At 40.6% G+C, this 16,998-nt stretch overlaps 1 protein-coding gene and 1 long non-coding RNA gene across 7 annotated transcripts in view; one reads left to right on the plus strand and one right to left on the minus strand.

Annotated features, from left to right (window-relative positions):
• Window positions 1-16,998, minus strand: part of OSBPL10 (oxysterol binding protein like 10) — a 172,211-nt gene that overhangs the window by 43,042 nt on the left and 112,171 nt on the right. For all 6 annotated transcript variants that reach the window (XM_039525645.1, XM_039525644.1, XM_039525646.1 and 3 more), the window contains exon 6: window positions 13,503-13,654. In XM_039525645.1, coding sequence (XP_039381579.1) covers window positions 13,503-13,654 — 152 coding nt within the window. The remainder of the gene's footprint in view (window positions 1-13,502; window positions 13,655-16,998) is intronic.
• LOC120398314 lies at window positions 690-4,476 on the plus strand. Its single transcript, XR_005594311.1, has 3 exons — window positions 690-743; window positions 1,127-1,231; window positions 4,389-4,476. It is a non-coding gene; the product is annotated as an uncharacterized LOC120398314 (long non-coding RNA).

Raw genomic sequence — 16,998 nt, forward strand, 5'->3', positions numbered from 1 at the left:
TTTATGCCACCCTGTTACACCCCTACCACTGCCTGAGGAGAAGGAGGAAAAGAGGGAAAATCATTGACTCATCCAAGAGAACTGTCACACATGGAGCTGCACAAAATTTTGGCGCTATGGGGGTAGTGTAACAGGGGAATAGCCACGGGTGGGCCTGGGTGGGCTGTGGTCCACCCATTTCACTTCTAGGACCACTCAAATTGGTGCCAGAGCCCCCTAAATCCACAGGCTGGGACTTCCAACCCTGACTCAGGATCTGTCCACCCGCCACGTCCCTCTTCAGCCAGTGCCGCGTGCTACTGCCTCAGTGGGTCTCCCACCCCAGCTCTAGCCCCACCCCCACAAGGTACACCCCCAGTCTCGGTGGGAGTAAGTTGTTCCGGGTGGCAGGGCGGTGTGGGGGTGGGGCTAATGAGGTGCAGGAGACTGGGGCAGCAGCGCACAGCCCTGGCAGCAGAGGGACGCACCTGGCTGGACACCAAGCCGGGGTCAGGATGGGTGGGCAGAGCCTGAGCCCTGGTGGGCCCCTCTCTGCTCCCTGGACACACCTCGTAGCCTGTGTGCACCAGACAGCCTCATCTTCTGGTGCCTGAGCTGTAAGGGCCAGCTGAAGAGGGTGTGGGGAGGCGGACCCCCCATCCCTCCTGCCCTCTCCCGTCATTGGCCACCCACCCAAAAATCGGGGCCCACCCAGTTTTCCTGTCCTAGCTACACCACTGTAGTGTACTACGTAGTGAAACATGGTAATTTTCACTTTGCTAATTTGACAAACCCAATAATTCAAGCTGAGACACCAAACACCTGATTTTTCAGAGTACTTAGAATTATACAGCACTTTGTACGTTCAAAGACCAACTCCCATTGCGTTCAGTTGCAGCTCTGAGCGCTCAGCCAACAATTCCGCAGATCAGACACTACTGTCTGGTATCAGAAAACGAGGAGAACACAGTTATTGACCACCTATAAAAAGTTTGGTTTACGTGACTTGCCCAGCATCACGCAGTAACTCTGTAGCCGAGGCAGGGATAAAATCCAGTTCTCCAGGGCAGTATTCAAGCTGCCTTAACCATAAGTCCACCCTTTCTCTTCCTGAAATCCCCTGCCTCATTCACTATTCACTTTCCAGCCTCTGCAACAAGCGAGGCAGAGCTCCTACAAACAACAGCCTCCTTCAATACACAACCGTGATTCAGCCTCAGAACAGGCCCAGCATAGTCCAGTGGGAAAAATAGTGTGTGATCATGTAATTTAAGACTGTATCATAATGCTTATAGACAAGCGGGATGAATTATGGCTGGACAGACAACCTTAATTCTGGCATAGCCTAACTTCTGAATGCTTGACTTTGCAACGTTAATGTTCTTTAAATGTAATTTTGTGTGTAATTTCCTAGTTTGATTTTTTTAAAGCAAGATAAAAAAAGAAATTCCATCATGTGGCATTATACTGACACCCAACTGGTCATTGGGAAGGCTGGGTCCCCCTCAGCCAGGGAGTCTCCCCTCTCTCTTACCCACAAAATGCATGAGCCAGTGATGCCAGGAGTTCTCAGCAGACTCCCCTGCACTCCACCCTATAGCAACAGATTCCCCATGCACCAGGCTGCAATACCATTTGGCCTGGCCTTCACTCCATCTGGATGGAGGGATAGGCTAGGCCAGGCCAAATTGAGTGGCATTGTGACCCCATGCACCAGGTCACAATGCCCCTTACTCAAATCCGGCCTGGCTGCCTTTTCATCTGTACAGAGAGGTGTCCACATCAAAATTTCAGTAGTGTTACAACCACACAGTCATATTGATTTCATACAGGACTACTGCTTAGAAATGGTCAGGTCATGGCCCCCTGGGGGCTCTGTGGCCTGTGGAACTTTGAGTAAGTGCAAAAACTCTGGGGAGCCGGGGCTGTTGGCACTTACTCCCTTTGCCCTCTCAGTTGGTGCCACTGGTCTCTTCCCCACCCCCACTCTCCTCACAATGGCATCCTCAGGCTTCTCATCCCAGTCCCAGTCTCCTTGCCTAAAATGTCCTAGTCTCACCTCTCCAGATTCCCATCACTCCCCCACATCCAACACCAACTCCCAGTCTCTTTGCCCAGCTAGAGTTTTTCAAAGAAAGGTTCAAATGAATTATGTAACATGGACAAAACAACATATTTTCCCCTAGCTTTCACTCTCAGAAATATCTGGCCTGTTTTGGCTGAAATTTAAAAAAAAAATAAAAAAAATACAAGAACACAATGTGAGGCAGACATCTGGCATGAACAATTTCAGCCTAAACTGGTAAAGTTTGGTAAAGTTATGAAAAGCTGAAATGGGGGTCTGATAATGGGAAGTGATGGGAAATCTTAATAGGCAATGCTACCAATGCTGCCTATGATATACAGAGGAACATGGATGACAGCGCAAAACATAAATCAATTAAGTTAATATACAACATTGAAATAAAGTTAGTGTTGGTATTTTTGTTAATTTTTGCTCAATGGGTTTTAATTTACTTTCCAAACCTTACTGTACAGGTATTATTGGATTCTTTATATTCTGTTATTTCGTACACTGATTGAATTCCACTTGCAATTATGGCATTTGGGGAATGGGTATTGGTTCAGAATTGGGTTCAGATTTTTTTTAATGAAACTTCATGGCTTTTTGTCATAAGTAAAGATATCCTGGTAAAATATGTCACACACAGAATTTAGGGGCACCAAATAAAATTCAAAGGCTTTGGCTTAAATTTTCTCTCAGTAAAAAAACATTTCCGTGAACAGGTTTACTAGGGATTTTGTTTGCTAGCACAGTAACTGTTGCAGAGAGCTCTAAAATCAAGATTAGTTAGATTAGTGTAAATCATTTTCTATCAATGCTCCTGCAGCAGTTTACTGTCATTAAATTCTACTTTTAGTGTAATTGTGCATTTAATCCTTAAGTATACTTTACCTGGGAATTTCCAATTGATTATCTCAGATGTCATTTTTGGGATGGTCTGATAGTGAAAGGATTAACTAGTAGAATCTTTGCCCACAGATTAATTTAGCCATACAAGTCATTACAGCATATTACAGGTTACAGGCATTTAATGCACTATGCAGCGCAAAAAGGATTTACTCATGTATAATGGAAAAAGCAGAGTGCATTAAGAAATCCTCCAACGTCTGTGCTGCAGAGAGAAAAGCGCCTCTCTCTGTAATACAGCACATGTTCCTCACAAACCTCCTGTTCTCGTTCCATTACTGGACATGTTGTTAGCACCATGTATTTATTGTTTTGCTGATCTCAGAGTATCAAATATAAAGATTTATGTCAAGTGCAAAGCACTGAAAAGTATTCCAGAGCCTTGGGCAAGCCCATCGCTTAAAACATAGGTTTTTAGTTCAACGGAATGTATGTGTCCTTTGTATTTCTATTTCCTGCATCTTGATTAGTTGCTAAAATATATAAGGAGTCACCGTTTTAATATTGTTTTTAATCTATTATCTGTAGTACACTAGCACCTAGAGGCCCCAGTGGAGACTGAAGCCCTGCTGTGCCGAGCACTGTACAAACACATAGTAAGAGAGATAGTGTCTGCCCAGAAGAGGTTACAGCCTAACCAGATAAGATAGATGTCAATGCCCTATCAAAACGGAGAATGACATACAGAATGATACCATGCACATGGGCCAGCCACCTCTTATGGCTGAAAACACTGACTGCCTACAGTCACTGCCACAATAAAAATCTGATTTGACAGAGAGGTGTGATTAATGCTAAAACCTCAGACCAGCAAGAGGAAAGATGCCTAAATATGGATAATGGTTTCTCTTAGGGGCAAATGTTGCTGTGTACAAAACGTGGGGGAGGGTTGGGAGGTGCAGGAAGAAACAAAGACCGCACCGAGACAGTGCACTCAGAAGATGCTGGGGAGCAGCTGGGGTGACATCCAAAGGATGCTTAGGATGGGTTTGACAGTGGCCAGTGGGTCCATCCCTACAGGGATCCATAGGCCTAAAACTAGGATTTTCAAGTGTCCAGTTTTCAACACCTGGCACACCCCCTGCGCACGCCCATGTTTGCACATTGAAATAATTCGGGATTCTAGTCTGCCTGGTATACACAGATTTTCTATATCTTAGTTCACACTATGAATGCCAATATATTTAAATAATACTACATATCAGTACCTTTCTTCAAAGGATAATCAATATTTTAACTATTATATGAGGGATATAACCTACAGTCCACTGGAGACTGAACAGAAACTAAATTCACTGCAAGTCCAGCTTGTATTTCTGCAAAAAAAAAAGAGGTCTCTATGATAAGAGGAGTGCATTCTGGTTTATTATTATGCCAGATTTATTTTAGTCTGTTTTAAAAACAGATAATAAATTGAAATAACATCTTTTCATTTCAGCCAAAGATCTTAAAGTTGTTTACCAACTCCTGCACAAAAGTCAACCCAGTTCAAGACAGGGAATGAAGAATGCCTCATTCAGTTCAAACCACAAGGTGACATTTCAGATAGACAGAATGCGATTATCCAAAGCGGAATTTGGCTAGCACCTGTAGTCTTGCAAATAAATAAATAAATAAATAAATAAAGTGTTAGGAACAGAAAATATATGAACAGGGGTTGAAAAAACTCAGCGTGAACATGAGTACATAATAAACTGAAGATTCTGTTGTTCAATATTTAACCATCTAAAGGATCTCTTAACAGCCACATATCCGCGGTAACTGGCTGAATACAGCTGATACTGGGTATTTGGTTAGATAATGTGTTTCACTATAGTCACATAAAAAGGAGATCCTCTCTTAAAAAAAACAACAACACATCAAGAATAGAAAAAGAGAAGATGAAATGGGCAAGTTAATATCCAGGAGAATAATCCCTTTTGCAGAATTAAATATACCTACAACTAGCTCAAACTGCACATGGAAAAAAAGTGACATAGTAAATAACAGAAAACAAATAATCATCAGTAAGCTGTCTAACATAAGGATCACCAGATATGCAATACATTTATTTTATTGGATGAAAGGAACACAGATTTACAATCCTCAAATTCTGGAGTCTGACAGGCTAAAAGGAAGAGCCTCAATCTAGTTACAAATTGGTACAAAATCTCAACTCCAGAATTTAATACATCCCTCAAAAATGTTCAGTGGAGGCAGAGGATTTGGAACAAACAAAGGGAACATTCTCATCCTATAGAACTTTTATAATCAATATTCTCTTCATGAATGTCTAAAACACAAGAACACAATCTGCACGTACCAGAGGTTAGTCACAGTGCTTAATGCGCTGCTGGAAGGTGCTTCTATGGTTGTAAGGGTGGTATAAGAACGTATATAGAATAGAAATCCCACTGTAAGTCTCAAATGGTTTGTGCAAAGGGCTCCATGCCCGTTTTTCTATAAAATCCAAGCCCACGGTCAAACAAAAGGATTGTTTGGCATTTGGGAAACACTCTACCATACACCATCAATCCTTTACCCACATTAAGAAGGTACTGTGCTTCCTAAGCCCGTTAAACAACAATGACAATTAACAGGGCCACTACCACCAGCCAAACACATTCAGCAGCTTGAGGATGTCTCCAGAAAAGAGCTGACAGTGAAGTTTGTGGTCTTATCTGTGGAAAGGGTTCCTCAGCCGTCTCTCCAGCATGACAACGAGCATCTTAGACTTTTTCAAATCACTGCTGAACACTGAAATTGAGAAGTATACACATCACACCCTTCATGAAGATCCAGGGATGGCTTTAAAAGGGGTTCATGGTTCCACCTTCACCCACAGAACTCATGAAACCAAGGGTGCAAAACCAGGCAAACACACTTCTGAGGCGTAACCAGGCAAACATATACTCCTGAGGCGTGTTCGGAGAGGGAGCCCGTCCTGCACTCACCCTGTAGTAGTAGCTCCTGTCCTGTGCGGCTGGGCCTGGCTATCCACTCCAGGTATTTCTACCTGGCACATAGGGTTGCAGTGCCACTGAGATTTGGCCCAGACTCTTCTCTGTCATGGTGGATGCCAGGTTGCAATGCCTAAAATAAGGAGCAGGGCCTAGTTCTGCTACATAATCAGTGCCCTCCCCTCCACATTGGGCTGTGATTAGGGTTGTGATGCCAGGGGGGTGGGAGGGTGCTGCAGATGGTGGGTGACCCCTCGGCAGTTTAGTATAGTACACCCAGTGAACCAGGAGCTTATATCCACCCCTGCACAGGATCTTCAATCTTCTTTCCTGCATATTACCATAATGGAAATCTGAGGGATAGTCAGCGGCAGATACACAGATTCTAGCAATGTGCTACGTATTTACACCACGAGAGAAGACAAAAAAGTAGAACACTTTTGTATTTCAGTTTTGTTTTTTAGGCAGGGGTGTCTATGATTCTATAATGTAACCAGCTGATTCCCTCAAGGGTAGCAATTTAAATGATTTGTTCTATTTTAAGCTACAGGTCAATTCAGATTTTGTTTAGTTGGTACATTTAATGCTGAATGTCAGCCACAAAGTTCTCCCCTCCCCGTGGGCATGCAATTTATCATAAAAGGCACAGATTTCTTTAACAAAACTTTAAGTATGGTCAGAGAGGAAACAAATTCATTTTAATAGCACAGTAGCTCTGAAAGCGGAATCAGAGCTCTCTTTAAGGACTGCCAGAACATAGAGATGTGTCTATTCTGACAGGGATTAAAGTAACACCAATTACTAGACTAATTGTGCCTTTAGAGACTGTGATCTCTTAGTATATAAAGAATTTTTTGTTCCTTCAGAAGAAGGAGCTTAAAGAGAAATCAGCCTCCCTCAAATGACACCTGTGGATTCCCGAAGGGTTCTGTACCGCCTCCTTCTCTTCAATATCTACGAGACCATTCAGATAGATGATAAATTATGGATGCCATCATCATCAATATGCTGAGGATAACATCCAACTGCATATCTGGTTCTCAGCTGTGGTTCTATTAAGGCTGTGCCTAGACTAGGAAAAATAGATAATGTGTTTTTAAAATCGACCTAATACATTTTAACTCTCACATTTTTAAGCATTAGTGTAGTTAGGGCTTAGGCCATTTTAAAAACGCGTCGGCTGGCTGTGATCAAGCCTATCCTCTTCCCATCTACCTCACACGACTGCCATGCTTCAGGCTGGGCCCTATTTTCTCCACTTCCACTGGCAGTTTGTCGTCTTAGTCCTCATCTTCGAAGCAGAAAATGAATAAGGTCCCAGATACATTAAAGAACACAGCTAGGTCTACGAGCCACCAAGACAACTGTGCTACTCTGGGACAAAACAAAGCCCAGAATAAAGCCCATGAGAGCGGAGGACAAAGCACTCTGGGTTAAGGGAACCCAGCTTCCAGACAAGTTTAGATTAATCCAGAACACGACCGCCTTTAGGAAACACTGTAAAATTTCCTGCTTAATAAAACTTTTCCACCATATCCAGAGTGACATACACAGCATCAACTGCTTGCCTCCTCCTCTACCCACCAAACCTCCTCTCCTCTGACCCCCGCCCTGAAGAAGGAAACCCTACTCCAAGCTTAGCTTCCTCTAACTGAAAAACAAGAAGCAGCCAGAATTCCGTTAAGTCCAAGAGGGACTTTGCTACTGCCAGTGTATTTTATATGGAGGGTTAATTGAGATGGTTGAGAAACGGGAACTGTTCTGTGCACTTTGGTGTGCACCAATGATGCAGGGCTGCCAACTCTTGCAATTTTATTATGAATTTGGCATTTTTCTGAAGCCCCAGCACTTGGAGTCCTGCGCCTACAGGAGCACTGAAACTAGCAGTGCTGCTGGTACAGAAACACCCCCTGACTGGAAGTAATAATAGCAACCAAATACATGGCTTCCAAGGTCACAGTTTTGTTCAGTGGCTTGTGGCATCCTTACCGTAGGAAGTGTTCCAATGCTCTGGGTGCTTATGTGAGAATCTTGGTGTTCATTTATAAAAAAAAAAGTCTAGACTTCCTGGCTGGGGAGAAAGACTGAAAATATGAATCGCAAGGTCAATGCAGGTTCAAAAATCAGAAGACAGATAACACCTCACATATATAATTTGTTTTAAATCTGATGATTTTTAAGCCAGTCCATGAGTTTTGGGGACCTGTTTTGTGATTTTTCAATGCTTGGTCTGGCAATGCTGTCAATACCCATTCATGGATTCAGACAAAGAATTCTTGACAAATTAGAAGCAGCGTTAAGTATCATACTATACAACACATACACAGTTGCTTTCATACTGCAGGCCACCATCCAAATGGAAATGAAAGAGGACAACAATTTAAAAAGAAGAAGTGGTTGAGTCCTTCAGGCACTACCACAATATAAAACATTCACAATAGTTTAGGCCAAAATATGACTTACTTTTAAACACATGCCTTGGTATGAAAAATCCTTCAGATTCTAAGTATTTAGTGTAGCTCTATACCCACCCCCTTTATTGCCAAGATTATTAAAGAGGCATCTTTCCTGTTGCCAAAATACAATAAGCGATCTTTACAAAAGACCCTACAATATTTTTGCTCCACTACAACAAAGACAGCTCCAGCCAGCATAGGGAATGCAAAGTTAACTTTTATATTCAGAGTTGGACTTCCACTATTGAAGATAGATATCGGTGATTATGTAGACAACAAAAGCTAAAAAAGTAATCCCAGCATGGATGCATTCGGCTTCTGCTTTATGAGAGAATTAGCAGGAAAAACATCTGCCAGGCGATGAGACAAAAAGACAGGAGGAAAGATGATATTTTCAAGGTTATGAGGGGATATTACTTCAAGTGGAAAGTAAACAAAATAATTAAAAATCTATTGTTAAAAAGGGACAGCATCTTTAAACTAGTAGCACCCCCCTGCCACAGACCAAATTGTTAGTTCAACTGCTGAAATATGCCGAAATGTACAGGGAAAGTCACAAAAGCAGTACACCCCAAGCTACATGTACAGCTTTTATCTTGTGCAAAACCAGACATCTTATTTTATAACTGGGTAGAAAAAGGACTCACTCTATACATACATATTTAGAACTCAGACATCAGAATGGTTAAAACTACTTGCAAAATGATGCCCGGAGATTATTAATTAAATCTGCTGCTGCATTTTATCATGCTGTTGCAGAGCCCAAGCATCCACAAACAAAATAGCAACATTCCTACAGTTCTCTTTGCCAACGTATTTTATGAATGATTAATAAATGCAAGATGCAGGCAATTTTTAAAATATATCAAAACAAAATGTGGGGAGGAGGAAGAGCATAATGGATATGGAGTCAATCAAGTGGAAACGGATATGGGGAATAACAGGGGCGGCTCCAGGCACCAGCGCAGCAAGCACGTGCCTGGGGCGGCAACCCACGAGGGGGCGGCCTGCCAGTTGCTCTGAGGGCCGCAGTCAGGGCAGCTTTTTGTGGCGTTTCTGCGGGAGGTCCGCCAGTTTCAGCGGCAATTCGACAGCAAGTACAAAGGCGCTGGACCGGCAGATCACCCGCAGAACCGCTGCCAAATCTGCATGACTGGCGGACCTCCCGCAGAAACGCCGCCAAAGGCTGCCTGACTGCCATGCTTGGGACGGCAAAAAAAACATAGAGCTGCCCCTGGGGAATAAGATACCTTAGCCATTATGTGGTTCCACCCCAGAGGTATAAAATCCCTTGGGCAGAGTCAGGTGGGATTTAGGGCAATGACAACCCATAATTTCATTACTCCTTAGGTCAGACTATTAATGCTCAGCATGTATCATCATATTATATATTGATATCCATATCCAAGCTGCAGCGGCTTAAAATTTGCTTTGTTGAGTCAGCAGTCATGGAAGACACTGTAATAAAAAAAAAAGGGCAGGAAGGGAGGAAGCAAGAAATCAAAAAGCACAGAGTAATTATTTTTCTCTTTAAAAATAAAAAGTTTTATCCCTTAATCATTTCCCCAATCAAGATGAAATTGTTGTGTGCATGCTGAAGGTGGAAGGGCTATGAAAAGAAGGAATGGCAAATAGGTTTGAAGGACAAAATTGGCCAGGACTCTCATTCTTCTAGCAAGAAATTTCTAATTGACAGCTATTCTTACCAGTTTTCTCTAGTACAAAACAAGTCAAAAGTCCAATGCAACAATTTACAATTTATCCAGGAGCAAGGAATACTCATGGCAACACATTTTCCCCCTCTTCTAAAAAAATAATACTTTGCTTAAGAGAATTATCATTTACTTATCTGAAAAATAAATTACACAATTTCTAACTAAAGTGAATTTACATCATATGTTCATCTAGGTCCATTGACCTCACTGCTGGATAAAATTTGAATTACATAATCCTCTTCCAATCCTTCTCTTACCCTCCTATTAAAAGAAAAGGCAGAGAGAAACTCTATAGCCAACTGGAAATTCAGGTTTAGCCAATGCCATTTTAAAATATGCTAAATTCAGGATGGTAGGTGAATGCTGAAAATATTGCTTCACTAATGGGTAAGTCAGAGACCACTGCGTATTTAATTAAAGGAAAATATATTGTCAAGTTTAATCAGTTCCAATACCAGCAGAATATTAGCTTGTGAAGTATGCCCACAGCATGGAGTGAAGCAGGCACACAAAATACTCAAAACCTCCACACTCTGCCAGGAGTCCTGCGGCACTCAGCAGTTCTGTCCTTGAAGCAGGCAGTGCTTCTGGGGAGGGCTGGCTGGGGCAGCTGTTTGGGTGCATTCCCCCAAAGACACTCATATAGAGCCCCTTGTAGAGATCAGAGCTGTCCCCCAAAAGAACTTCCCCACATGCTCTCCATTAAGAGAATCCCACAAGGACACAGCGTCTAAGTTGGTGCAGGAAGATGCAAGTGTGCCACTTGCGGTACATTTTGCTCACAATTTCTTCCAACTATGCGGACAGGGAAAAAAAGTCAAAAAAAAAAATCACAAAACTCTTCAGTGAATCAGGACAACCATTTGCATTTGTAGAACCACAAGATCAAACAGCAACTGGAGATATCAAACAAAACCCAGGGCCCAAAACAGAATGTCTATTCATATGCTCAAATGAAACCAGAATTTAGTTTAGTTTCTATCTGCCAAAGACAGAAAGCAAGTGGAATGTCAAACTGCCTCTTGCTTTTATAGCTGGAATAACCACCATAAAATTGAAAAGCCTTCCATCTCCATCTGCTAATGTAACTCAGTGCCTGGACTGAGATAGGAGAAATATATTTAAAGAAACTGCCAAGGCTCCAAAAGTCTACAGTAAGACCAGGGGTCAGCAACCTTTCAGCAGTGGTGTGCCGAGTCTTCACGTATACACTCTAATTTAAGGCTTTGCGTGCTGGTAATATATTTTAATGTTTTTTAGGTGGTCTCTCTATAAGTCTATAATATATAACCAAACTACTGTTATATGTAAAGTAAACAAGGTTTTCAAAATGTTTCAGAAGCTTTACTTAAAATTAAATTAAAATGCATATCTTATTAGTTTAGTGTGATCCTTGCCCTTGTTGAGTTTTCCAATGTCTGGTGGCACATATTTAGATACTTTAAGCTGCACACTGGCTTCTGAGTTATAAGTTAATAACCGGCTGGCAGGAGGTCAGCGGCTGGAACCCCAGATTGGCAGCTGAGGTGAGCGGAGCTGGTGGCTGGTAGGGCCGGGGGCCTGGACCCTGTCTGGCAGGGGGCCTGCGCTGGAACTCCAACCGGAAGCAAGGTGAGTGGGGCTGCGGCGGGAACCCCAGAGCAGCGGCGGGCTGAGACCCCCGAGTTAGACCTTGTAGACATCCGTACTTCACCATCCCTTGACTTACTAGCTTGTCCACTTTGCTTTTGGAATTGAAAATGTATCACAAGCATCTATGAAGTGTGTTCTTATGACTGACGCATTCACATATATCACACTGCCCCAGCTTGCTTCCAGCAAGCAATAGTCTTGTAATTCCCAACACTGCTGGTTCTTAAACAATTGAGTAGACAGGCAGAAATGAAGGATGATGCAACATGCATGCTGCAAATAAGAACAACCCTAGTATCTTGGGGTGTGATGGTGGTGGTAAACTGATTGTCCAGAAGAGAAGTTGGGATTTTACTAGTATTTTAGCCTTTACTTTTGGGAACTTATTTTACAGGAATACAATGAGGACAGTGGTTTAAAGGGGGAAAAAAAAGTGTTACTAAGTTCCAAGAATTTCTTAGATATTTGGGGTCACTTGATTTTGAACAGGATCCCTTTAATATTTAAAAAAAAAAAACCCAAACCTGAAGGCTGTGCATAATCCCAATTTAAAGAATGTAATTGTATAATTCCACTAAGACAATCATTACTTCTTACAGTTTAGACAAAATGAAAGTAGAAGAGCATTTCAATCTTTATTCCAAAAATTTAAGCACTGTAAACTCATTCTGAAATTCTGCATCAGAAAATGAGTTACATAATGTGTGCTTCAGGTGTAACAAGTATATTTTTTGTGAGATACATCATTATGGGTATAAGAAATCCCTCTGTCGAGTACTTTGCAAGGATCTTACTCTAAAAGAGCAAGAACACATTTTTATATAAGTCATAGGACACAGTTGGCAAGCAAATGCTCCATCAATAAATTGGTATCTTCTAACAGAGATTAAGCAATCCTGAAGATGTCTTTGAACAATCCTAGCAGGTGCAGAGTACACTCAACTTCACCTAGCAGGATTGGTCCCTTTATCTGTAGGATAATTTTCAATTGGAATTAAGTTGGATTTCCCACACAAAGGTGAGCAGCTCCTTACATCCACACAAACATACCAAAACCACATTAGAGCTAGAAATAAGTTTACAAGTGAGTATATCACTTGCCTTAAAGTGTTCGCCATGCAAATCAGCCCATCTACAGCAGGTATGGGTACTAAAATGCTGCTATTAGATAATTTGCCGATTGCTACCATGGTACACTGTTTTATAGCAATCACTACCTAATAGCACACACTGACAATATCATTAATATCTTGACAACTTTTATACTGTGTCCTGCCAATTCAGAGAGACCAATATTAGACAGTTTCAAATCTACAAATCATTGTTGCAGTGTGCTGTGTAAGTGTGAAGTAAGGAGTCCTTATTCCATGAAGCGTTACAATATATACAGCACTACTCAAGGTCACGATGGGCACCACTATAATGGACTCATCATAATTCTTCCATTGGAAATCAAAAAAGCTCCAGGCTAAACAAAAGCATATGTAGTGCATCGATTCGTAAGTTTATCTGAAGTAATCCACACATGCAGTAACACACACAGTAAGTGCCATACATAAATATATCTGTGTTGGTTTTTATACTGCATTTTTCACCATACTCCACCTTACATCTTCGCTGTTTAACTTTACTTACTAATTAAGCCATTTAAAATACAAAATGTTTTAAGAAGTAAAAAAGGAGCACTTTACTATGAATAAAATACCTATCAAACACAATTTGGCAAGAATGGACAAGCTACAAGCATGGTAGGGGCTTTCTAACCTAAATGAAAAAGAAAACAATATACACACACGTCTACTGTATTTACCTCAGTATTTGGCTGTAGTGTCTGTCCATCTTGAGTTGCAGTTGGTACTACTGCCCACGTTATATTGGCACTAGCAGATGATAAAGAGCTGAAAGCACCGTTTTTCAGTTCTGTGGAATGTGACTTTGGCCCATGCCATCCCAGGATGTTTTCTGAAACAGAAAACTAGAGTTAAGCCACAAGACTCATGTTCTAGACAGGATTTTAATCTCAATGTCCTAAATTCTGTATATGATTTTCTACTTGTAGTTATAGTCATCTCCCCCACCCGCATGCACGCACACACACATCTTTGCCACGATAACAGAAAGATGCTTATATCCTGCATTTAGCAACAATTTATTTGCAATAAATTCCCTTTTTGAGGTGGATGGCTAACGTTTACAAGAAAATTACAAAAGCTATTCAAGCCAGGAATCAATATGGGACAATTCATATAGAAAACAGGAAATCCAAGGTATTTTGATTTTTACCTTCAGCAAATACTTATGAAGCTCATTTTGTTTTCTCCTCTTCCCACTAACTGTGATGTTGCAGCTCACATTATACCTAATCATCACAACTACACAAACATTACAGAACTCTGTAGCAAAGGTCCAAATTATATTTCAAATATTTATCAACTATGTTTCAGTTAAGGTCACATGTTATACATGAAAATAATGTGCAATTTAGTACAACTTTCCTAATAAAAATTAAAAAAAACTGTCAATAATTGTCTGTGCCAATATTATTTAAAAATCTTATAATGGCCCTGAAATAAATATTCCTGAATCTGATAGAGGTAGATTTTCTCCTCATACTAGAAATATGAGTCAGTATCACAATAAGGGGTATGCTTGATTGCTCATCTTCTGAATCAAGTCCCAACCCAAAGACGAGTTCAGACAGAATCCATAACTTTTTTCCCCCACTCCACCTGTCTGAAGAGGCTATTTTAGCCCACTACGTGTTTTTTTGTTTCCCCTCTGTACTGTTAAAGGTCTTTCTACATTGGTTAGGAAACCACTTTAGCACCTCTATCAAGACCTGTGTTAGAATGCAGTTCACACTAGAAAAAGGTCAACTAAAGATGAGCCTGAACCATAAGCCCTCATCGGCACATTTCTGCGACCAGGGATATTTGAACTCTGGCTCAGGCGAACTTTTAGGGATAACAGTTTCCTGAACAGTAGCAAAGCCTAGAAGACAATCTTTGTACCAGCTTACTCTCCAGTTTGTGGGATGGATTACATTGCTGTCACCCACCTCTCCATCCCCAAAAATACATCAGCACTAAAAAAAAGTTTATTAGCCCTCCATCACTGCATTTAGTTTTAGTTATTAGAATTACCAGTAATAGCAGACAATATCTAGATATAGACCACAAAATGACTAATTGCATGAGGGGTATGTGGAGATGGAAAGGGGTTAGTACAGGAGGGGGATGATTACAAGATCTTTGAGACAGACTTTTTTGTGCATGTGTTTGTGCACTCTAAACATTACCATAATATAAGCAATAAAGAACAGATTATGATTATTGTTCAATGAGGTAATTCCTATGCTACTGTTAATTTAACCTATTATAATGTAATTACATATTTACAATGCATTTTGTAACTAGAATATTTCCAATGTGTTTTAAATTATTATATTTAACAAGTAGGAAGAATAAACTGTGTTTGTTTATCCAAAAAGAAGCTGTCATCTGTTCTAAAGATAAGAAGGAACGTGGACTTAAAAAAAATAGAGAGAGCAGAACTTTTAAAATGATTAATTACCCCTCTCACCCATCCCTGGAAATTACTTATGTAAAAATGGTATCCCAAATCAAATTCCACTACCTTTTAATTAAGCATAAAATGGTCACTGAGATGGGATCTAACACTCCAGTTCCTAGGAATCTTTTTAAAAAAATCTTAAAAGCTGTGTAAATACAGAAATCAATTCTGAGGTTGATGTGAAGCTACTATAACAACCTAGCAGGTTATCTCCACTCCCCAACCTAATTACACAATGGTTTATTCTGAGCAAGTCCTTACTTCTGTTTTTCTCTTGACTACACATACTTACAATCATTACAGTAGGACAGTGAAAGTTATTTGAATGATGCATATGGTCCCTAGTACATATAATATATTCAAAACTAAGGGCTATTCTCTTTTGCTTTGGGGATGTGAGGGTTTCATAAAAAATTGTCAATTAAGAAGCGTCCATCTGGTTTAAGATTCCAAATCAGTATTGGAATATATACCTAGACTTTACAAAAAACATTTTCAAAAGGTATATTGTACAGAATGGTTAAAATACAAAACATTAAAAAGCAATTTCTCTTACACTTACTTGCCAAGTGAGGCCATGAAGTTTCCATATTTCCCCAGCAACATTTCAGTGACATCACAAAGCTATATAAGTCTCCTTGCTCACATTAGGAGTTTGTGATGTCATCCATTGCAGAAGAAAACCAGAAACTAACTGAGGCCTCAATAGGCAAATTAAGCATGAACATATTTTCAAAGATCTTTAGATGTAAATATAAAAAGCTTGTTTGTGTTTTATTCTAAATGCACACAATAAGACACCATTCCCATTGGCCCTGGGGTAAGAGTAGTGTTCTTTATTGCTATTGCTATATTGCTGATTCTTTCCTGGAGCCTGCACCTTGATAGGGTAGGCAGGCTTATGCAGTCCAAAGACCTTACAAGTTATGCTGGTGGGAGTTTTCACTCCTTGTAGGATGGGGACCAGACAATAAATAGTCCATTGGTTCTCCAGGTTGGGGGTTGAGCGACAGGCCAGTAACCTATCCTCATGAAAAAAAACTGTAAGTTTTAGAAATACAACAATGTCAGTAAGTAGGCAGAGCCTTTTTTGTGCAGCAATCCTAAGTAACATTTGGCAGCTCAGTATAGATTCAGATGCAGCTGGAGATCTGAGTTCAGTTTGTGATCCTGGTCCTATTTTTGCTTACACTTTAAGTGATGTGGAGACAAAGCAAGAGATAATCCCACTGCTCCAAAATAAGCTCTAACAGACTAAAAGAACAACACTGAAGGGCCCTGGAGACCTGTCTGGGACATCCACAGAGTTCTGTAAGAGATGCATGCCTTCAGAATTAAAGGATAAAATTGAATGAAAAAAGTTCAACTACAAAGTTATCAAGTCTTCTTGAGGGAATTAGTGTGGCTGTAGCAATGAGTCTCTTCTTTTAACCATCTCCCAAAATAATAGTATAGCTGTCAGAGCAAAAAGGCCATGAACATGAGCAATTTGGCCAAGGTTTGACAAAGTTTGTGAGAGGAAGACTTGAAATTTTGTTCTAAAATAAACACTAAGTTAAAATGAACTCAAAATAATTACATATTTTGGCTAGCCACACAAGATCAATTTTGTGTAACTGATGTGCCACGTGTGCATGTCTCTATTTTTATAGGTGACCGTGACTAATAATGTATATATATATATATATGTTGTCCTTCTCTCCTTGCCATATGAATAGCTCATTATTGGATAA

The sequence above is a fragment of the Mauremys reevesii genome, linkage group 2, assembly GCF_016161935.1.
Source record: "Mauremys reevesii isolate NIE-2019 linkage group 2, ASM1616193v1, whole genome shotgun sequence".
NCBI lineage: Eukaryota > Metazoa > Chordata > Testudines > Geoemydidae > Mauremys > Mauremys reevesii.